General features: G+C 45.6%; 1 protein-coding gene across 7 annotated transcripts in view; it reads left to right on the top strand.

Moving 5' to 3' along the window:
• The window catches only part of EIF4G3 (eukaryotic translation initiation factor 4 gamma 3), a 3593176-nt gene that overhangs the window by 3097445 nt on the left and 471670 nt on the right, over window positions 1-24061 (top strand). For all 7 annotated transcript variants that reach the window (XM_044063163.1, XM_044063168.1, XM_044063165.1 and 4 more), the window contains one exon: window positions 18642-18767. In XM_044063163.1, the coding sequence (XP_043919098.1) occupies window positions 18642-18767 (126 nt within the window). The remainder of the gene's footprint in view (window positions 1-18641; window positions 18768-24061) is intronic.

Genomic DNA, 24061 nt, shown 5'->3' with positions numbered 1-24061 from the left:
ACTGATTGCAATTTCAAGCCCTTTCAATGTCAAAGGCCTCGATACAGGAAATGACTACTGTCTCACCTGCTAAGATCACTTTGCCTAGAACTACCTACTCTCTGTCAATTGATCCCATTGCTGGGGTGCTCCCAGAAGTCTTTTTGCAGAGGCCCAAGTCCCCTTTCACGTTGTCAGTCCACTCCTCCAAAAGTTTTTCAGAAGTCTACATGGAGAGGCTAGTGAGTAAAATTTTATGAGCTAGAGGGCTTTCAAGCTTCCATTTGGTACCAACCCCTTTGAGTGTTGGTATGAAACTTCCTTTATACCATTAACTACTCCTCCTCTAACCTCCTCGAATGTCTTAGAGTACTGTGTTCCAGATCTCCCAGTGCTGATTGTACTGGCTGTGGAGTTCACTTCTTAGGAGCCAGTAAGTTACCTTGAGCTCTTTGGTTATTTCTGAACCAGAAACTTCCTGGAGCCATGGTTACCCTGCCAGTTCTGGGCGACAGGTTGACTCGATTTAGTTCAGCTCCAGCTTCGGTCTCGAGGGCCGATTCTTCGGAGCAGTGTGTGATCCTGGTTCCGAGGCAGTCTTTCTCGGTTCCAGGCTCCCTTCCCTCTTCAGGGGGGGGTTAGTCTTCGAGGCTATGCAGAGTACTCTTTATCTTGTAGAGACCCAGTCAGCGCCTTCCTCTTTGGAAGAGGTACAACCTCTAGTTCAGTTATGCCTTTTGCCTCTCCACTGAGACAGCAAGTGCTGAAGCTTCAGGTGTCCCAGACACAGGTGCTCTCATCTTTTGATGCCTCTCCAGATTATCCCCCTGAGGAGGTCCCTTAAAAAAAATGCAAGTGGAAGCACTTGGAGTCCCCACAGGAATTAGTCACGGAAGAGACAGATTTCGATGGGGGGAAGGGTCCCCACGGTCACCCCTTGAAGATATCTAATTTGGAGACATCTTGAAAATTTTACAATGGAGGGGTGACTAGAAGTCCTTTGCAGAATCTGTTTACCTACAGGTTGTTGGCACCCTCCCGTCTACCTCTTAGGTGACGCCGCCTGCTGATGAACTCATTCTGGTTGATTTCACAGCAGGTGTGGAAGGCTGCAGACACCATTGACTCCATCACCAAAAGACCAGATAAGATGCTATCCACCCGCAAGGACAAACAGATTTGGGCAAAGGGATTAGCTGTAGATACTATGGTTGTACCGACTGCCACTAAAAAGGAACTTGCTGAGAGAGTTCCTCTATCCATCCAACCAACAGAGTCTTGGGCTGTGGACAGATTTTTGAAGCAGGTGTATGCTTCATCGACATTCGCCATAAAGTCCTTACATTTTTTTGGCATATTTCACGAGACTCCAGCAGGATCAGATTAAGGAGTTGTCCAACACACTGGCGAGAGCTGAGGGAGTCCAAGATAAAGTGGCTTCCCAGTTGGCCACCCTATAGTCTGTCCAATTTGTCCATAATGCTGATCGCCCATACAGCCGAAGGGATGTCTAAAGCAGTGGGTACAGGTGTAGCCATAAGGAGAGATGCCTGGATGCACCTGTGATTTTGCGGAACCATTCAAGTCTTATTTCGTCAATGCTGCCCTTGATGGAACATCATTGTTTGACTCAAAAGTGAAAGATACTTTATCCAGGTGTCAGAAAGATGGTGACACTCTGCTGTGAGTGCATTTGTTTCCACCCCCCAAGGATAATTTTCTAGGAACCAGAGGAGTGGTGGAAAAATGTGGTTCAAGAAATCCCAAGGGCCTTTGCAAGGCACACATGGAGGGAGTTCCCCCAGAAGAAGGAAGGGAACCAAAACAAAAGACGCTGCCCTCATGGCAGTGGTGGTCTGCAAAACCAGGGCTTCAGGGATTCCTTCCCAGGCAAGCCCTTTCAACGTTCCTGAAGGGGAAGCCCAGTTGTCTTCCTCTGGAGGCAGTCAGGGGATGCTTATCCTTGCACATAAATACTTGGCTAAACTTAAAAGATTCCTTGGTACAACGGATCGTATCCAGAAGCTATATCATTTCCTTTTCTCAACCACCCCCCCCCCCCGTTCACAAGAACATTCCCGATGTTCTACCCAATCAGAGGGATTCAGCAGTGCATGAAATCCAGAAACTGATGGACAAATAATCATCCAACAAATTCCTGCAGACCAAGAAGGATCCAGAACCTACTCAAGATTCTTTTTAGTGCCAAAATAGAAAGGGGACCGGAGACCAATTTTGGATCTCAGTGTACTGAACAAATCTGCTCCGCAAACAAAGTTCTGGATGGTCATGGTCAGTGTGTTCTCCCCTTTCTGAAGAAAGGCAACTGGATGTGCTCGGTAGACCTTCAGGACACATATTACCATGTAAAAATGGACAAACACTCCAGAATGTTCCCTCGCTTCCGGCTGATAGCCAGTTATTACCAATTCAGAATACTGACCTTTTGAACTCACCACATCCCCCAGGGTGTACACCAAATGCATGCAGTGGTAGCATTTCACTTGAGACTGCAAGGAATTCAGTGTGTTTCTGTAGCTGGGCAACTGACTCATAACCGCTTTGACCAAACATCAGGTAATAGTAGCCAGAGACTACACCCTCAACATTTGTGCCCATTTGGGGATTACGGTAAATATTAACCAGACACAAAATTTAAAATTCATAGGGGCAGTACTAAGTACACAAACAGAGCATCTCTTCCTCCAGAACGACAGAGAATTATGGTTCAGGTTCAAAAGTTAATTCACAGAAAAAAGTTTTTAGCATGATTAGTCTTGAAAGCTCTAGGATCCGTGTCAGCTTCTATAACTCTAGTGCCGCTAGCTAGGTTACATATGAGAATTTTGCAATGGCTACTAGGCTCCAGGTAGTGTATCCTTCACCACCTGCTGTCAGATCAAGTACTGATCACTTTTGTTTTTTGTCTTTTGGCTTTTCCCGGCTAGGGGTCGCCACAGTGGAACTCCGGTCCGCTTATGATTGGCAGTTGATTTTTACATGCTGAGTTGCCGGCCCTAGCGCACAACATTCAACGAAGGTACGCCCATTCATGCATGTCTCCACAGAAGACGCTCTAGCTGAGAATCAAACGGGACAACTTCTTTCTGTAAGGCGACAATGCTAATCATTGCAAAATGGATCTTCGTTTGTGGATATATTCTGAACAAATTCTTCATGGCCATTCCTTTGTTTTTCCAGAGCCCACAGCCATAATGACCACAAACGCTTCCCAGATTTCTGGGCAAGGTGGTCCAAGGCATTTGGTCCCCATTAGATGCCAACTTGCACATTGATGTCCTGCAGATAAAAGCAGTGCTGCTTTCCTTGCAGTCCTTTCAAACAACTCTTCCTCATGGGACTGTTGCAATAAAAATGTACAATATGTCAGTGATTTGGTACATTAACGAGCAGTGAGGAACCAAGTCTTGCCTTCTTTGTCGAGAAGACCTCAGAGTGTGGCAGTAGGTGAACTCATCCACCCACTTTCTAATAGCAATGCATATTCCGGGGAGTTCCAGTGTGATGACAGACAAGCTGAGCAGATGCATCCTTCAGCCTCACGAATGGTCTCTCAAACTAGAGATGGCAAAAATGCTATTCCGTCATTGGGGTCAACCTTGCTGCAACCTGCTTGAGTCTCCCATAAACAAGTGCAGCAATTACTTCGCCCTGATTCCCCCTCAGGGAAAGTCACCCAGAGATGCTCTCCTCCACGATTGGCACCCTGTCTCCTGTATGCCTTTCCTCCGGTACCTCTAATTCCCAAATTTTTACAGAAAGCACTCGTGGAAGAGCACAGTGATTCTCATTGCACCTTTTTGGCCTCCACAGAATTGGTTTCCCTTTCTTTGGCCTTATCTAATTCGAAAACCTTGAATTCTGGACCCAGTGTCAGATCTTCTGTCCCATCCAGATGGGCTTGTTCACCCAAACATTTTGAACCTCAAGCTGACTTCTTGGTTCCTCCAATTCCATTAATTGCTAGGCTTCATAATATTTCCTCTCCAGTACGCCACATCCTTTTGTCAGCTCATAAACCATCCACTTGAAAACTGTACTCTAGTAAGTGGAAGAGATTTACTATTTGGGCCCATGAAAAACAAATAGATCCTTTTTCCACTTCCATAGAATGTCTTTAGACCTTTTAATCTCTGTTCAATGCTGGTGCTTCTCTTTCCATAGAATGTCTTTAGACTTTTTAATCTCTGATCTGAAGTAGGATATTCATTTGTCTGCAACCTGTGGGTTATGGATCCGATATCGGATCCGAACCGGCATAGTTTCCAGCTATGGATCCAAGCTCTCAGCTCCTCCCCTCACCCATAATGCCCTGCTCTACCCTCATGACCTCAGATCTTGTTTGCCGCGCTGGTAACTGGATGTGGTTTCTATAGCTCTCAGCTAAGTGGAATTTTCTTGTACTAAAATAGAATATTTTTGCTTTCTTTAAACTTTTTTGTGTGAAAGTTGTAGGTTTCCTTTTTTTATTGACTGTTTTAGTTTAATTTTATTTACAGTAGTATATTTTATTCCCTCCCTCGCTGGCACGTAGAGTGTGTGTGAGGCCTGTGTGCTTTTATAGTTTATTGTTTTAAGTTACTTCTGTAACTTTTGGTTAAATTTTGACTATGGCTGACCAGCCTAAGTCATTTTTCTAAATGCTCGAGTGTGGCCATAAGCTCTCCGCTGATGGCCACACTCGGTGTGTTAGTTGGGGTTGAACACCTCACATCTGGCTGTTCCATTTGTGCAGGGTTCAACCCCAGGGCACTGAGGGAGCCGGAGGTCCAAGCTGGTCTTGGCGGGTCTCTTACCGCCGACTCCCGCCCGCCGGGGACTCCTAGGCTGCAGCTGTTCCCCGGTAGCACCCCCTCCTGCTCCTGGGACTCAAACTCCCGCTTCAGGACAGGAGAGGGATGCATCTAAAAGGACCGGAGGGAGAAGCACCAAGCGGCGGGCCGAGACCTCTGTTTCGGCCCGCCAGCCAAGCTGGCTTCTCCCGGCTTCCCAGAGCGGTCTCCTCCTTCTCGGCTCCGGTCACCTGTGTGCTTCTCACCGGGTCCTGAGGAGGAGGAGACCCGATCTCCGCGAGGCTATCGAGGAGGCATTCCAGGCCTACCTCGGTAGCCTCGCCGAGATCTACCCATAGCCTGGATGCTGATCTGGACCGGATGATGCGAAGGTTCATCCAGGCCCAGATGCAGATGGGAGTGCTCTTGCCTCCCCTCGGGAGCTCAACACCCTTTTTCAAGCCTATTGCTCCTTCTCCGACCCGCTTCCGGGTTCGAGCAGCTGGAGCCGAGCAGCTTCGAGCCGGGGAGGTCGGGCCGATAGTACTGGGTACTTCGATCCGACCATGCCTCGAAAGCGTCGGACCCGATCTCGGAGCCTGGATCCGAAGCCGGATCCGGGGATCAGTGCTCCTTCGGCGCCGTGTGTCGGAGCGCACTGTCCCTTCGGATCCGAGTGCTTGGCGGCTCCGATCCACTCTTCGGATCCGAGGGGAGCCATTGTCGGATCCTTTGGTCGAGGTCGGCTCCCTTCGCTTTTGATGTAGTGGAGAGGGCTCTGTTGAGGGTTCCGGACCCCGGCACTTGCTTCGCCCGTCCCGCTCCCTCTGCACTGGGCCAGGCTTCCACCATCCGGCCCTGGGACAGCCCGCTTCTGTGCCCCAAGTTGCTCCTATGGAGCAAATTGCTGCTGCGAGGACTCCTCTGACAGCCCCCAGAGGAGGCCTCGCAAGCATACGCAAAAGGAGGCACATTGACTCCCCTGAGTCTCTCACTGAAGACACGGACTTGGAGGAAGGGAAGGCTCCCACGGTCACCCCGAGGATGTCTCCTTCGAGACATCATGGAAATGCTCCGTATCAGGGGTGGTCTGCCCCAAGTCTTCCTCGGACGAGTCCGTGTTCTTGGAGGCATTCAAACGGGCCCGTCTACCTCTTGGGTGTCCCCCTGCCGACCCCCTGGTGGACCTTATTACCACCAGGGCGTGGAAGGAACCGGACACCGCGGAGCCAATTCCCAAAGACCTGACAAAATCCTTAGCCCGCCTTCTGACAGGACCCATTGGAGTAAGGGGCCTCCTGTAGATGCCATGTTGATGGCGGCGGCCACAAAGAGGGAACTGGCTCAGGAGAGTCCTCAGTCCACCCACCGAGCAAGGAGTCTCGATGATGGACCGCTTGGGGAAGCGGATGTTCAGTTCGGCGACCTTTCGTAAGGGCTGAACTATTTGGCACATGTTATTCGGATGCAGCGAGACCTTATTAAGGAGTACGCTGCATCCCCTGAGTCCATTTCGAGGAGGACAGGGCTCTGCACTCCACCAAAATGGCCACTCTTAGGTCAGTCACAATACTTCTATGCGGCTACTCTCCCATGCTACGGAGGGCGCCAGAGCTGCGGGACAGGACTGGTCACTAGACGTCAGGCCTGGCTCCGCCACTCGATTTTTCTGAGCCCTTCAAAGCGGCGCTGCTCATGCGAACGCCTCTTTGATGGTTCTGCTCTGTTTGGCAAGACCGTTCAGACGTTGACCCAGAGCGAGAAGGACGGAAGACGCTGTCTGCCGTCGGAATCCGCTTCTCTGCACCCCAGAGGCCCTATTCTAGGAACCAAAAGGGTCAGAAGAAGATGTGGTTCCGAAGTCGCAGCAGTCCCAGCCTGCTCCGGACAACCAGTCCTTCCGTGGCAGAGGAGGACAGGGAGGACGCCGCCCTAGAGGCAGAGGGGCTCCCAGAAACTTCGGGTCCAGGGAACCTTTCTCTGAACGGCCGCAGCAGCCCTGAGGGCTGCCCGACTGCTCTACTCTGGAGGCAGTCGGGGACGTTTTTCGGGTCACCTAGCGGCATGGGAGTCCATAACATCGGACCGCTGGGTTCTCCAAATCATATCCAGGGGATATCGCATTCCTTTCCTTCACCTTCCAAAGATGAAGTCCCTCCCAGACGCACCACCCGGTCAAAGGGAGGCGCTTTAGCAGAAATTGGCCATCTGCTAGAGAAAAGAGCCATCCAGCCCGCTCCCCAGACCAGATCGGATCAGGGTTCTACTCCAGGTTCTTTTAGTGCCAAAAGACGGGGAACTAAGACCAATCCTAGACCTCTCTCTCCTGAATCTGGCAGTCCCCAAAGAAAAATTCGAATGGTCACTCTACAATCTATTCTCCCCTTCTGGGAGAATGCCACTGGATGTGCTCGATAGATCTCAAGGACGCTGACGCCAGACTACCACATCCTAATGGACAGACGCTCCAGGAGGTTTCTCCGCTTCGCTGGGAGCCAGTCACTACCAGTTCGGGTCCTTCCCTTTGGTCTCACCCACAGCCCCCAGTGTGTTTACCAAAGTACTAGCAGTGGTAGCGGCCCACCTGAGGCTTCAGGGGTGCAGGTCTTTCCCTACCTGGACGACTGGCTCCTTACCGCCCCAACAAGGCATCTACTTCTCTCGGCGAGACTCCTTTCTCCATCTTGCTCCATTTCTGGGCATCACAATAAATACAAAAAAGTCCAACCTGGCACCCACTCAGCTCTTAGATTTCATAGGGGCCAGACTAGACACAAGGAGTTTACGAGCCTTCCTCACTGCGGACAGAGTTCTAAATCTGCAGCTCCAGGTGCGGGCCATTCTCCATTCATGTTCTGTTCCAGCGGAGTTGGTCCTGAGGGCTCTAGGGTCCATGGCTTCGTCGATAGCACTTCTTCCTCTTGCCAGGCTCAATATGCATTCTACAGTGGACGCCTTAGTGCAGTGGTCATACCTTGCTCTCCCATGTATCATCCCATAGCGATCAGCAAGGCTTGCAAGCGGTCCCTCTTGTGGTGGCTCCACTCCCGGATCTCCACGAGGGTCGCCCATTTTGTGCTTCTCCCCTCTCGCCACGGTGACCACGGACGCCTCCCGCCTCGGGTGGGGGCACTTATGGGCCGGACTGTCCAAGGCACGTGGAACGATTCAGAGACCTTACTGCATATCAATGTTCTAGAGATGAGAGCAGTGCTCTTAGCGTTGCTAGCACTTCAGGACTTTCTTCCCTTGGGAACAATTGCGATTCAATCGACAATATGTCTGTTGTCTGGTACATCAACAAGCAAGGGGAACAAGGTCTTACCCTCTTTGTCGTGAGAGGCCATGAGAGTTTGGGAATGGGCAATCTCCACCAATCGCTTTCTCATACGCACATTCCGGTCGGTCCAACATCCTAGCGGACAAGCTCAGTCGCACCATTCTGACCCCTTACGAGTGGTCTCTCAATTGTCAAGTAGCGGAACGCATATTCGCACGGTGGGGAACCCTTCATGCGATCTTTTGCCTCTCCCTCAAACACCAAGTGCGACAGTTTTTCGCTCTGATACCTCCTCCCGGAGGTACCCCAAGAGACGCCTGGTGCATGCTTGGCGACCCGGTCTTCTGTATGCCTATCCACCCTTGCCTCTGATGCTGCAAGTTCTTCAGAAAGCCTCTCGGGTGGGTTGCAGAATGATTCTCATTGCTCCGTTCTGGCCTCGACAGATCTGGTTCCCCTTCCTAAGGTCTCACTCGGTGAATCCTCCTTGCATTCTAGATCCTATTTCGGATCTGATATCCCATCCATCCTGCATTCCTCCTCCGAACCTGGACAGCCTGAAGCTGACCGCTTGGCTGCTCCAGTTCCACTCTTGATAAGGACTCTCGGTATCTCTTCACCGGTAAAGGCTATTTTGGTGGCGGCTCATAAACCATCCACTAGAAAGGTTTACAAGCAAATGGAAACGCTTTCTCTGTGGGCGGAGCGGCAAGGCCTAGATCCCTTCACGGTTCCTCTCCCGTAGTGCTTGATTTTCTAACGTCTCTCTTTAATGATGGTGCCAGCAGTGCCACAGTCAAAGTTCAACTGGCGGCAATTTCTCACTATCACATTGGTCAAGAGTCTAATCCTCTTATGTCAGCCAAATTGTGCAAAACTTTTCTTAAAGGTACTTTCCTTCTCAGGCCCCTATTAAGCAAGCAGTTCCTCCTTGGGACCTTTCTTTGGTCCTACAGGCCTTGACCGCTCCCCTTCGAGCCATGGCTACAGTGGACCTCAAATTCTTGTCTTACAAGACAGCCTTTTGGTAGCCATTACATCAGCCAAGAGAGTTTCTGAACTTCAAGCTTTATCAGCTAAACCTCCTTACTTGGTTTTTTATCCCGACCGTGTCTCCCTCAGGACCAACCCGTCCTTCCTTCCTAAAATCGCTTCTGAAGCAAACATCAATCAATCCATTAACCTCCCTGTTTTCTTCCCTAAGTATGAAAACAAAGGTGAATATAGGCTACACTCACTAGATGTTCACAGGCAACTAAGATTTTATCTCAACAGGACAGCTGGTCATAGGCAATCCGACCAGCTGTTTATTTCCTTTGCAAAATTCAATTTGGGCAAGCCAATTTCCAAAGTTTCTCTGTCCCGCTGGATTTCACAGTGCATTTTTTGGCTTATCAAGCGCCAGGAAGGCCCGACCGAGGGTGTTCATGCCCATTCAACCCGGTCAGTATCTACCTCAGCAGCCTTCAAGGCTAGGATTCCTCTGGATGATATTTGTGCAGCAGCTACATGGGCTTCATCTCATACATTTATTTCTCACTATAAGTTGGATCTTGCATCCAGGGTAGAGCATCCTTTGGCTCACGGTGCTCGGAATATCCTTCCATGATGGGCCCAAGATTCAGGTAGCTGGGGACTCTGTCCCACAGGTTGCAGACAAATGAATATCCTACTTCAGATTTAGAAGTTATGTACTCACCATAACGCTCCATCTGAGTAGGTGTATTCATTTGTCTGTAACCATCCCGCCTCCTATCCCCTGGCCTTTCAGTTTCCTGCATATTACTTGTTACCCTTTTGAGGGTATTGTTGCTTTGGCAAACTCGATCTGAGGTCATGAGGGTAGAGCAGGGCATTATGGGTGAGGGGAGGAGCTGAGAGCTTGGATCCATAGCTGGAAACTATGCCGGTTCGGATCCGATATCGGATCCATAACCCACAGGTTGCAGACAAATGAATACACCTACTCAGATGGAACGTTATGGTGAGTACATAACTTCTAATTCAATGCTGGTGCTTCTCTTTCCATAGAATGTCTTTAGACTTTTTAATCTCTGTTCAATGCTGGTGCTTCTCTTTCCATAGAATGTCTTTAGACTTTTAATCTCTGTTCAGTGCTGGTGCTTCTCTTTCCATAGAATGTCTTTAGACTTTTTAATCTCTGTTCAATGCTGGTGCTTCTCTTTCCATAGAATGTCTTTAGACTTTTTAATCTCTGTTCAATGCTGGTGCTTCTCTTTCCATAGAATGTCTTTAGACTTTTTAATCTCTGTTCAGTGCTGGTGCTTCTCTTTCCATAGAATGTCTTTAGACTTTTTAATCTCTGTTCAATGCTGGTGCTTCTCTTTCCATAGAATGTCTTTAGACTTTTTAATCTCTGTTCAATGCTGGTGCTTCTCTTTCCACCATCCGACTACGGTTGCCTGCTGTCTCTAACTTTCATGATGGGTTGGAAGAAGGTCCTTTAGCTTCTTATAGACTTTATAAATCGTTACTAAGAAGCACACTTTTGTTAAAACCCTCATTCAAAGATCCGACTGAGACTCCTTGGGACCTGAACCTATTACTACAGGCAATAATACATTCCCCCTTTGAACCCCCTGTGGAATGTGATCTGAAGTTTTTATCTTGGAAGATGCTGTTTAGTAGACATTACTTCTGTCTGTAGGATTTCAGAGATCCAGGCCTTATCTGAACCTTTTTACCTAGATTGCCATAAAGAATACGTTATCTTCACAAATGCACCCCTCCTTTCTACCCAAGATAGTATCAGAGGCTAATATTAATGAGACAATTAATTTACTGGTCTTCCCAAATCATTCTAACAAAGGAGAATATGCCCTACATTTACTAGATGTCCATACACAATTACATTTCTATCTTCACAGAATAAAAAAAATATAAGACAATCAAGTCAACTGTTCATTTATTTTTCCATTGCAAAGTTGGGCAATGCAGTCAGCAAGATTACCCTCTCTAAGTGGCTGAAAGACTGCATTTCATTAATTTATGACCAGAATAAATTAACCTTGCCTAAACTTGTCAAAGCACATTCTACAAGATCTATAGCCACTTTAGCTGTCTTCCAATCTAGAGCTTCAATAGATGATACATGTGCAGCAGCTACTTGGGCTTCTCCCCATACATTTATTACTCATTACGAACTGGACATGGTCTGTAGGGGAAGGTGATCCTTTGGCTTGATGGTGCTCAGGAATATCCTTCCACGAGTCCACCCAAGATTTTAGGTAGCTGGGAACTCTGTACCATCTGTCAAGGATAAAATAAAAATTGACAGCGTCAGATAAAGAACTTATGTTCTTAGACAACACAGATGGAACAATATGCTATCTTCTTTTATCCGTGACCCCCCCCCCCCAATCCTCAAAGATTTTTTGGTGGAGAGGATCACATACACTTGAACTGTTAAGTTATTCAAACACAGTAGATAAGGCTTCCATCCGGCTTGCTTCTCATATATATATATATATATATATATATATATGTGTATATATATGGATTCACTTTATAACCTCGAAATGCTGAAATATCGAATTTCAGTATCTCGAGACTATAAAACCGAATCCACAAAACACCGACAAACAAAAACCGCGAAACCACATAACCGAAAACACCGCACACACTACACTAAATATACAACACAACACCCACATCACAACTTAAACAAAAAAACAACACACATACATAACTCACACAGACACATAAACAGGGGGGCAAGCACCCCTGCACCCCCCACCCCCCCTACTTATATATACTAACTCCGAGATCACACAAACACAACACAAAAGCTCACTCACACACGCACATTCTCCAATCCCTCACACACACTCTAACTCCCACTCAAAACCCTTACAAAACACTCACTTACCTGACATACCTACATCCTAACACGGCACCGCGCACTAACAAAACACAAACCCGGACATTACATAGCGCAACTTCATAACCGTGAATTCGACATATTTTCGACATACGTCAAATTCGCTATTATGAACGTTCGCTATTTTTAACATTCGACTTGCTTCGAGATACTGAAATTCGACATTTCAGTTTTTCGATGTTATAAAGTGAACCCATATATATATATATATATATATATATATATATATATATATATATATATTTAAAATGTGTGTGCATATATATTCCTTACCGTGTGGGGAACATCAGTTCTCTGGGTGTCGATGTTATGCGGTGTCGATGCAGTGGATTTCGATGTTGTGGCCGTTTGATGTACTAAAGGTAACCTATATATATATAATATATATATATATATATATATATATATATATATATATATGTGTGTGTGTGTGTATGTATATATATGTGTATATATATATATATATGTGTATATATATGTATATATATGTGTATATATATATATATATATATATGTGTGTATATATATATATATTTGAATGCATATACAGTTTATTTGATCTTGTATCTTCTGCAAACTTGATCTGAGGTAATTGAGAGAGAAGGATTCTGGGTAGAGGAGAAGCTCAAGTTTTTGGCTGACGCAAGCTCTAGTAATGGCGTAGTCTGTTCCAGTGTCAGAACCGAACCCATCTGTTAAGGATAAATGAAGACAGACAACACAGATAGCACGTTGTGGTGAGTACATAACTTGTTTTTAACTTGAGAATAAATCCTCTGTGTTACCTGCTAAATTGCCTAGTGGCTCACAGATAAGTACCAGAAGTCAAGGTAGGGGATGCTACCTCCACAAAAAGATCAGTCACTAATCGAGTCCTGCTTGGCTCGAAGCAGGAACCTCTCTTGTTTGGTATGCCATTTTGATGCAAGTATTACTGTAATGTGCTATTTTTTTATGTAAGTGGAGCTTTTCTTCCCGGGCCTTCGCTGAAAATGAACCTTGTCCAGTTGGACCTTCCCAGGTAGCAAAAATAAAATAAAGTAAATAAATATATCTACTTGTCAGAGGTCTAAGCAAATGTCAAGGACTTTGGTTGACCAAATCTGTGGGTGACTGCAAGCTAAGAGCAGTCATTGAATCTCCAAAAGACTCCTCCATCTTCCAGGAAGGCTTGTCCCAAACAACCTGTGCCAGAGTCATGAACCAAAGCTAAATGCCCAAAAGTGCATTTTTGTATCCTGTCGGGAAACTGACTGCCCGGGGGAAACAATACAGTTGTTTAGTCAATCCAGTGATTAGAGATTTTGGACAGATAGCGACCAGTCATTTGACCAACATGAGTTTACTGTTGTGAGGAAGTCCTTCTACATTGCTCAACTTGTAAGCAAAGAATAGCATTTTGGTTCAGAAATGTCATTCTCCCACTGTACTTAGTCATCATCAGGCCCATCATTGAATTTAATGCTCCCTTTAGCATGCCCTTGTCCAGAAATATGTAACAACTAGAATGCTCACAAAGGTTTCTCACAAAGAGAATGCTAGGACTAAACCACATTCCCTACACAGACTTCCTCAAAGCTGTCTCTCTCATAGACTGTGAAGAGGTGACCTATGCCTGGCCTATAAGGCATCCTGTGATCCAGTGCTAATGGCCTTACTGCACATCAACAAGTCAGATGGTATCAGTGCCCAGTTCAAAGACCATAACCTCTTCTGCAACATAATCAGAATGGTTTGGAGAGACCGGTACATATCCTAGAGCATACAACTACTCTGGAAGTGACTCTCCTTCAACATAAACGAAAGTTCATATCTGTCCCTGTTCAAACCCATAAGGACATTTGTCTAAGTTTCCTCCCTGTGCTAATGATGGACAGAGGCAGCTCCTAAGTACTGTATCCTGCAACAGGGTCGTCTTTCTATACGCAGTGGTATGACCTCAGCAGCATACATTCCCAAGTAAGGAAATTTAGGAATAAAATTTATGATAAGGCTGTTTTGAGCATGGGATTAAATAATTATGCTTATAGGTTCATAGGTAGGTACTAGGCTATTGGCCCTGGGGCCTATACAACCCCAGCCAAAAAGGTACCCTGGCTTTTGCCACCCAAGAAAATTATTTTCTTGTGCCACTGTCGAGCAGAGCCACAGAGGTGATCCCCGGGGTGAACTTCCTATTTCCCATCCAATCATCAAAATTGTTCTTGAAGAGTGTTAATGAAGAGCTTTGTTTGATATAGATAGGTAGTTTATTCCAGAGTATTAAAATGTTTCTTCAGGGCAGTTAGCCTACTATTCACCTACGGATCTAGAATAAGGCTCAGGAGGAGAAGTGACATTTCTGGGAAACAGGACTTGACAGTTTATGTAATGCTGGAGCAAATGACAGCCGTTATTAAAAAATAAATAAATAAAAATTATGTATGATGCATGAAAATGAAAAATGTATTTTTTCTCTTAATATATGTCCGGTCATATCATTATTAAATATATGTGAAATTAATAAATGTGTTAGTCAAAAAGTGAGGGGCAGGTTTTTATTATTTTTTTAATATAAGTAGCTATACTAGTTTTTACATTGCCGTGCATTTTTTGCATGATATGAAGCCTGAAAACTCAAATGTCTGTTATTTTGTATTGACTGCAGTCTTCAGTGAATTCCCAGAAAACATTTTCTCATAAGGCACACACCAACAATATGATGCAAAGTTAGGAACATTATTCAAATCAGACACACTTTCAGTATAGTTGCACCCAAGCAACAGCTAGAGAGTAAATATTCCAACATACTTCATCTGTCCAGGCTCACAAGTTATACAGACTTAGAATGAATTTATAAACATCTTCCACATTCAAAGCAGTTTGCTAGGTGGGGGGTGAGGGAAGGGAACAGCGACTGGATTGGCAGACCTTTCCCAGACTTAAAAATGAGGAAATGACAACAGAATGAAGTGCTTTCATAGGTGGGTACTAGGCTATCTGCCCGAAGGCATTTATAAGCCTAGCCAGAATGTGTTGGCTTTCGCCATCCCCTTAGATTAGTTCCCTGTACGTCTGTCCAGCAGAGCCACTGAAGTGATCCCCGAGGTAAACTTTCTGTTTCCCATCCACTCATCAAGGTTTCTTTTGAAGAGTGTTAGCGAGGAGCTCTGCCTAATGTAGATTGGGATCTTGTTCGAAAGCATGGGAAGTCTCTGGGACAGGAATCTATCCCTCCAGCATGTCCTGTTTATTGTTGTGGTGAGGTTTAGATCCCTAGAGCATGTGGCTCGAGGGGATAAGGTTTTCTTTAGGTGGAGCATGTCCATCATGGCCTTGTATGCCAGGCAGAGATGCAACCAAGTACAACTGGAGTTTCTTCAGTCGAGCTGCATAGGGCATCTGTTTGAGGCCATTAATCCTCTTGGTGAGGTACTTCTGTGGCCTTTCCAGCTGTTGCAGGTGTCTTGTAAGGTATATCCCAAATGGGGCGTTGTACTATAAGATGGGTCTGATGAGTGATGAGTAGAGGGGCACAATGACCTCTTTTGATCTGGATGCGTGAATCCTTTTGTGATTAGGTGGGCCATGCAGAAGGATTTTCTAACCACTTTGACAATGTGATTATCAAAGGTGAGATTACTATCTACTTGCGTCCCCAGATCCCTTATTACGTCTTCCGTATTTAGGGGACTGCCACCTATGTGATAGTTTGTGGGTACTTTGTTTTTTTCCAAAGAGGATGACTATGCACTTTTTGGTGTTTAGCTTGAGGCCATGATTTTCACACCAGGTATCTGTCTCAGTGAGACTCTTTTGGAGGGTGTCTGTGTCAGCTGGAGCATCAATTATAGCCCCTAGTTTGCCGTCATCTGCGAACTTGGTCAGCCATAGTCCTCCTGTGCTTGCCTGTACCTCTGAGAAGTATATGCTGAATGGGGGGGGGGGGTCCTAGGACTGAGCCCTGGGGAACACCACTTGTGACCGGTTTAGAGACGGACCTAGCTCCCGCAACTGTCACCATGTGTGTTCTGTCTGTGAGCCAGTTGGCAACCCATCTTGTTGTGACGTAGGGGTTTATGTTCAGGCTGGTGAGCTTGTCTATAATACCAGAAAAGGGAATGGTGTCAAAGGCCTTAGCGAAGTCTAGATAGGCTGTGTGTACCACCTTTCCCTCATCTATAGCCTTGGTAACTGTCTCAAAAAAGTCCGCCAGATTTAGGAGGCATGATCTGCCCTTAACAAAGCCAAACTGGGTAGGGTCCAGTGTTTGGAGGTTCCCAGTGTCTCTGTTAATGAGTTCCATGATGATGCACTCCATAGCCTTGCAGACCAAGCTAGTCAGGCTTATCGGGCGATAGTTCCCGGGGTCTGTTGTGGCTCCATCTTTGTGGAGCGGAATAACCGTTGCTGTGCGCCACTCTATGTAGCCTGTGGAGAGGCTGAATTTGAACAGTGTGTTTAGGTGAGGGGTTAGTTCGTCTTCGTGTAGGAAGCAGCCTGGGACACCGTCCGGTCCCATTGATGCTGAGTTTTTGGCTTTGGAGAGGGCTGTTTTAACCTGAGTGTCTGTGATTTCAGGGACTCTACAATCTTCTGGTATGGTTATGGGGCCTTTTGGGGGTGAGAGGGGGGTGAAGTTTGTGCTGTACCTGTCTGCCAGGATGTTGGTGATATTGGTCGGTTCAGTGTATTTTGTGCCATTCTGCACTAACTCCTGAGCAGATCTGAGCATTGCCACTTAGATTCCTGACATAGCTAAAGAATGCCTTGTGGTTATCTTTGAAGTCCTTGGCAATTTTTCTTTCAAAGCTCGCCTTGGATGATTTTATGAGGGATCATAGTTTCTTGCTGATACTGATCAGGGATGTCTTCCCTTCTTGGGATTTTACTCTTTTCTGTACTAGTTTCCTCCTTCTATTGTATAGCTTGTTTATGACAGGAGTTCACAAGACCGGTTTCCTTTTCTTGGAGGAGTGAGTCTTGGTTTTGCTTGGGATGGCACAATCCATGCATTCTTGTAGCTGCCCATAGAATGCATTAGTAAAGGATTTTGCAGCTTGGACAGTGTTATCTTTCAGCATGGGGGCTTTGAAACTTTCCACCTCGGTCTTAAGTAATGTGATGTTTGCTTTTGAAAAGTTTTTCATGGTGGCTTTCTTGTCCGGGGGTGGGGATGGAATATGGATATCCAATGGTTGGATCTAACCAGTGAGGGGTTGACCTCTGGTGTGGAACACCGGTCGCCCATGTTGGTGATGCCCAGGTCCAACATGTTGTCACCTCTGGTGGGAGTGTTGACCAGTTGAGCCAGGGCGTTTGAGTTTATAAATTCTAGGAAAAGTTTGGCAAGGGAGTTAGTACTTGAGTAGTTCTCCCAGTTAATGTTTGGGTAATTGAAATCACCCAATATTAGGGTGTTTGGCAGGACCTTTACATTTCCCAGTGTTTCCAGAAACGTGGAATGGGGGTCCTGGGACATGGTGGGTGATCTGTGGCAGGCTAAAATTTGAATTGCAGTTTTGCCCATTGTTAGTTGCACGCGGATGATCTCTGAAGCATCATACTGTGCCACTAACCTGGAGGTGTGGGTATCCTTGATGAATATTGATACGCCCCCGCCTTTTGTATTTCAGTTTGGGTTCTGTGGCCGAAATGTATGGTATGAGTTGTAGCCTGGTAGTGCTGGGGTGCTCTCTGGAGCCTTAAACCAGATTTCTGTTACTGCACATATATCGATTTTCTCCATACTGAGGAGTGCATCGAGTGCGTGCATTTTGAGGTTTTGACTTATGGCATTGAGTAGCATTACCCTCAGTTTTTTGTTACTTGGTGGTGGGTTTGTCTTTTGAGCCTTGCCTAAAAAAGGCACTATGGGGGGTGGCAAAAGCCTTGGCAACTATTCGAAAGCCTAAGGGTGACAGGTGCAAGCCATCTCTAGCGAAGCAGCGTGGCCTGTCGAGCATGTCATCCCAGGCGGACAGACACTGGATCCCCTTTGAATGACACCAGAAACTTAGCCAATTGTTGAAATCGAGAATTTTACTTTATACCGTGGTATCATTCTTGGTGAGGGCAGGATGCTGCTTAGGGTCAGGGTCATACCAGCCTGGGCTACATGATCAGAGACCTCTTCCATGTCTCTTTTCATGTAGTCCAGGGAGGTACGACTCAGGTCATTCACGCCAACATGGACAATGACGGAGTCATATTTGTACGTGTTCTGGAGTTTCATCCACATAAAGCACCTTCCTCTGTTGTCCTGAGTGCAACTTCAAACAAATGCACTGTAGTAGATTAATAACACCCACTCGTTATCTGGTAGGAAAAGTAGGGACATAATTCGAATATTGCTCTAGTATGCTTGAGAAAGTAGCATAAAAACACTTCAGATTGGCTTGCATATTCTGAGGAAGATGAGCACTTTAAGATAAACAGATGAGTAGAGGGTGAAGAAATAAGAGAATGTGCTTTCTTGTGTAGGTTCCGTTGTTTAGCAGAAATGTGTTGTGGAAGCAGTGAAAGCAGCAGCAATATTTTAGTTTGTCTTTTCTTTAAGTTCTAAACCGTGATAGCAGTAACGTTTAATTTAGTAAACTTGGACCATAGACCTGCATGTATTTAGAAGCTTATTGTTCTGAAAGAGTAAGTCATATTTCACAGAAATATTTTGTAAGATGCCTCACACCTTTCAACTGTATTTTTTAAGGCTCCATGAGACCCTGGAGTTGGCAGATGATATGGCCATCGACATTCCACACATCTGGCTGTATTTGGCTGAGCTGGTAACCCCAGTATTGAAAGAAAGAGGCATCCCTATGAAGGAATTATTTACGTAAGAACCTTTTCCATAACTCTTGTGAGGTAGCTTTTTTATTGTTAAAATTATCAGATGTATGTGCCATTGGGTTTGACTGAAAATGGCCTGTATGGCTGAAGCAAAAACGTCTGTGGGCATGTAATGCTGTCTAATGATATTCTTCAGTCTTCAATACATTTTACCAGTTGTAACTTTTAACAAGTAAAGTGAAAGTTTGTGTTTTTTGGGTCACTGATTTGTGTTTTTGTAAGTATGTGTAAGTAATATTTCTTTTTGCTTGATTATAGTGAGCTAGATTGTAGGAGGTGGTGGTGCACTTTCTGCTTTGTTTTTCTCTCCTCTGTAGTATGGCCGTAAAGTTGTATACATTTTTTTTTTGTTTGTGTGTGTGTGTGTGTGTGTGGGGGGGGGGGGGGGCAGGCTGTTTTTTGCATTTGACTGGTTTAGTTAAAGTGCTTTTTAAACTAAATGATAGTCACCACCACATACAGTATTTGTCAGTGTGTGTGTATATCTCTATATACACGCACACACATACACATATATATATATATATATATATATATATATAACATTTATTTTATTTATTTAACATTTGTTTACCAGGAAATTCTGACTGGGACGCAACCCATTTTCATCAGAGGCCCGGGGAGAAATGCTCCAGATGCATGTCTTTGGAATGTCGGAGAAAACCCACATGAATGTAGGGAGGACATGCAGACTCTGCACAGAAGGCACCCCAACTGAGAATCAAAACGGTGAACCTCTTGCTGTGAAGCAACAATGCTAACTGCTACACCACTGTGCCGCCCGATAAGATAGAGATGCACATTTGTGTGTATGTGGGTGTATGTATGTATATGTGTAAGTATATATACACACACACACATGCACGCACACAGATAAGATTTACATACAGAGATAATTATTATTTAGGTGCTCATTAAGCACCATTAGCATTTCATATTTCTGAAAGCCCTTATTTGAAGTTGGTTTTCAACCACCTGTAACTGATTGGTAGCCCATCTGCAGTTTTGAAAGTCCCATATAATGTACCTTGCACATGCACTCCCCTGCTGTCCTCAGTTCTTTCCCACTCTCTAAATTACTAGATGTGTATGAAGGAGTATGCCCATGCAGCAGCACATACCAAAACAGTCCTCAGTCCTTATTTGCTGTCTCTCTAACCATTGTTTAGTGGCTGCAACTGCCTTTCTTGACAGCTGTTTTAACACTGTAACTCAAACTCTTGGTCAAAATGTCATCTTTGATACTTGCTGCCTCAGAGCAGAACATTTAAGGTAATGGATGAAGCAAAGTTCCACCTGAGTCTTCAGTGCTGTGGCAGCTGTGATGCCCGTGCACTGGTCCAGTAGTCAAGGAGCTTCAATCCTCACCACTAACACCAGTGAGGGACGTGCACATTGGGAGGATGCTTGTTTACACACACAGTGAAGTACAATTCCCCTTAAGAGCATGCACAGATCGCAGTCAGTCTGGGGCTGGTTTCTCTCTCTCTCCCCATCTCCATATCCCCAGTAAGACTCCCCACTGGCACAGCTATAGGGTTAAGATCTCAGCCAAGTGGTCAAGCCAAAGCCTCCAGCACCCTTTCTGTCCAACCAGTGCTTCGTGTCCCTGCCCCAGTAGCTGGCACACTCACTTGAGATTTGATTTATATACAAACACACAGACACTACTGGGGAAGGCTGGCACATGTTCTCCAGCTATGCCGTCTTCTGTCTGTTCTGTATGGTAGTACCACCTGCCACTAACCACCCTTATCAGTTATTATAAAGGACATTACCAAAGGGTGTCCATTTCTACTGTGCAGTGTTACTATTATCCAAATGGTGTGTGTGACTAAGACTTGAAGGCTATTTAGGAGTGGCTTCTACAGTATCACCAAATACATGCAAGTACTCTCAGAGCTTGTATATATCTACACAAACCAGCCACAGTTAAAAGGTTTGCATGTATTTAATAAAAAATAAAAACACAAGACAATACTCAGTACAGTGATAGAGTTCAGAATCACTGGAATTACTTTAAAACAACATTGCAGAATAGTCTCGCATAAATACAGAAAACATTTAACTAATCTTGCTATATTCCTGTCTATCTCTGAGAGACCATGTTTTAAATAACTTGAAGAGCAAGGCAAGTGCTGATGAGTTGTTAATAGGTCCAGAACAAGATACAAAATGCACCGACTTGTTCTTCAATTAATAGTACAAATTACTGCTGAATCATCTCAGATTGCATCATTCTTGTCACTTCTGCCCAAGTTTCCCAGGCTATCAGGAACTTAAATTTTAACATGTTTCTGTTAAAAATACTTATCTCTCAGAAGCTTGCCTGAAACTGAAAGTAGTAAAACAATTACCTTGGAAAACTGTAGGTATCTCTGTTTCCAGGCAATAGAAAAAAGCCCCTAGCTTAGACATCTTGTCTCTTAGCTGAGATAAACTAACTTTATAACGCACCATAAAACTTATCAACTTATTTTTTTTTTATTTTTTTTTTATATAGAGTTTTGCAAATTATCTCTGTATATTCCAACTTTTACTATGAAACCATACATTTGCATTGACATGTAGTTTATACACATTTCTGCTCTTTTCCAGCAGGGTGTACTGTGGTTACAATCTTGAGGCTCAGTACAGAACATATAGTTTTCTTACATTTTAAAGACAAACATACAAACTGTATTAGTATTAACAAATGAGACAGAAATAATTCTATCTGGGCTGGCAGCATCTCAGTTTATCACATTTCTCCCCACAACGAGAGCTCAAGTGACCCTTGAAAAACGTTGCTTGATAGAGTTGAGTCTATCTGGGAATACCTTACCCCACTCCCTGCCTTGGGAGCCCATTTGCGTTGGCATTGATAATCCCACTGAAGTGCTGCACTGACATATATGCTTGCAACCCTAGGCTCCAACTTAGCAATTTGTCATTTTGCTGGCTGGTTCAGTGTAGTCATGTTTAGGGGATTGTGATCTGTAACTACAGTGAATTTTTTTCTGTACACATAAGGCTGAAGTTTCTGCAGTGCCCACACTATGGCTAGACGGTCCTTTTCTACAGCTGCATAGTTCCTCCCTGGGTTGGAGCCTACAACTGACATAAACCACTAGGTTCTCTTCTCCCCCTGAAGATATCTGGCTAAGTACAGCCCCCACCCCATGGTTCGAAGCATCCACCTGCACAACAAATTCTTTGCTGTAGTCTGCACTGCATAACACAGGGGATCCTCCCAAAGCTTCTTTAAGCTTGTGGAATGCCTGCTTACATGCCGGGGTCCACACTGCCTTACCTGGCCTGTTTTTCCTTGTCAGGTCTGTGAGGGAAGCAGCTATGGTACTGTAACTGGGGACGAACTTTCAGTAGTACCTTGCTGTCCCTAAGATATACCCTCATCTGCTTTTTGGTAACAGGTGCAGGCCATGACTGAATGGCTTCCACTTTGGCAGGTTCTGCGCTGATCTTGCCACTCGAGACCTCTGCCATACCCACCTGACATTTGCTGGACTTGATGGTCAACCCTGCCCTCTGTAGTCTGCCCAGCACCTCCCTGACATGCTGAAGGTGCTCTTGCTAGGAATGGCTGTAGATAGCAATATGATCTAGGTAAGCAAGGGCAAAATCTCCTGCGAAGATATTATCTTGCAGCCTCTGGAAAGTCGCTGGGGCATTTTTCATCCCAAAGGGCATCTTTGTGAACTCATACAAGCCAAAAGGAAGCCTCAAAGGCTGACCGCTCTCTAGCACTGGGAGTCGAGGGCACCTGCCAGTAACCCTTGGTAAGATCAATGATGGTAAGATACTTGGCCCCACCAGCTGCTCTACGGCTTCATCTGTCCTAGGTATGGGGTAAGCATCTGACGCTGAATGACTCCTGTAGTCCACACAGAACTTAGTGCTGCCATCCTCCTTTGGCACCAGCACTACTGGGGAGGCCCAGGGGACTGTTGGACTCCCGAATTACCCCTAGTTTTAACATTTCCTCCCTCAGAGTCTGTTTGCCTCTCTCAGGCACCCTATAAGGGGCCTGTCTAATGGGCCTTTGGAGTCCTGTATCCACCTGGTGCTGCACGAGGTGGGTGCACCCTGGTTTCTCAGTGAACATGTCCCCAAACTCCTGTAACACTGCTCGGATTTCTCAAACCTGGGTAGGAGATAGCTGCTGGGACATGACTACCCCTTCCACTGAGTTGTCAGTCCCAGCCTCACTGAGACGATCAGTCACCAGATTTCCCTCAAACTCTTGCAATCCACTACAAATACTTAGCACAAGGGCCTCCCTGTCCATGGTAAGGTTTCATCATGTTAACATGGTACAGTTTTGTGCCCCTGCCTAGCAGATGTTCTTAGTGATTCACTGTTGCAGTCATTACATGTGGGTAATCCTGCTGGCAGGTTGCCCTCAGTTGGCCTGAATTCCAAAGTCTTGGGTCCTGCATCGGCTGCTGTCGCCCCTTCCCTGACATCAGGTCGTCAGGGGTGTAAAAGAAGCAGCCGATGCCATTTTCTTTAGACTTTCTTGTCGTGCTGTGCCCGAAGCAGAAGCAGTTCGCAAGTGCCGGCCGACTCCTGAGATTTTCATGTTCGAATTTCAGATCCGAAGTCTTCATTAAAGCTAAATACCCTGTTGGGGAAACTTTTTTCTTGATCCAGACCGATGTCAGCAAAAGTTAATAATTGTATTTCTTGTGGAAAGCAAATACCTCATAAGGACTTTCATTCTTACTGTATTCCTTGCCTAGGCCCTGACCATAACGTTTCAGGTTGTCAGTTTTGTGCTAGATTTAACCAACGCACTATTAAGCGTCGGTATGATTTTGCATTAAACTACTCTGGACGCAGATTTAATTATCCAGAAATGTCGTCGGATAGCCATCCGACTACCGGAATTCACAAAAAGCGCAAAGAAAAAGATAGACAACCGAAGCCCAAAACCGATGACAAAGCTTCTCATAAGCCAGTCGCCAGTTCACCGGTTCTCAGTGAGACGCTTTTGCAGCCCCTGATGCCCGCTACTTTAGAGTCGCAGGCCACTACCAACTCCCATGTGGAGTCTGCTATGCCTCTGGAAACTCAAGCTATTGGAGCCTTGGACAGTATTCCTTCAGATGGGTCCGGAGTCGCTGAGCAGGCACTGGCTTCTGAGGGTGTATTCAGACCTGAACATCTATACATTAAACCGACTTCAGCTTCAAAGGCAAAGACTAAAGCACCTTCAAAGACAAAGAAACAAACTCAAGAGCCACGTGGACAGGCCTCCATGCCCAAAAAAACAGATGC

This window comes from Protopterus annectens, chromosome 2.part1 (genome assembly GCF_019279795.1).
Source record: "Protopterus annectens isolate FY-2018-M chromosome 2.part1, PAN1.0, whole genome shotgun sequence".
Lineage (NCBI taxonomy): Eukaryota > Metazoa > Chordata > Ceratodontiformes > Protopteridae > Protopterus > Protopterus annectens.
The sequence above is the reverse complement of the archived record's forward strand: the minus strand, read 5'-3'. Positions and strand labels throughout refer to the sequence as shown.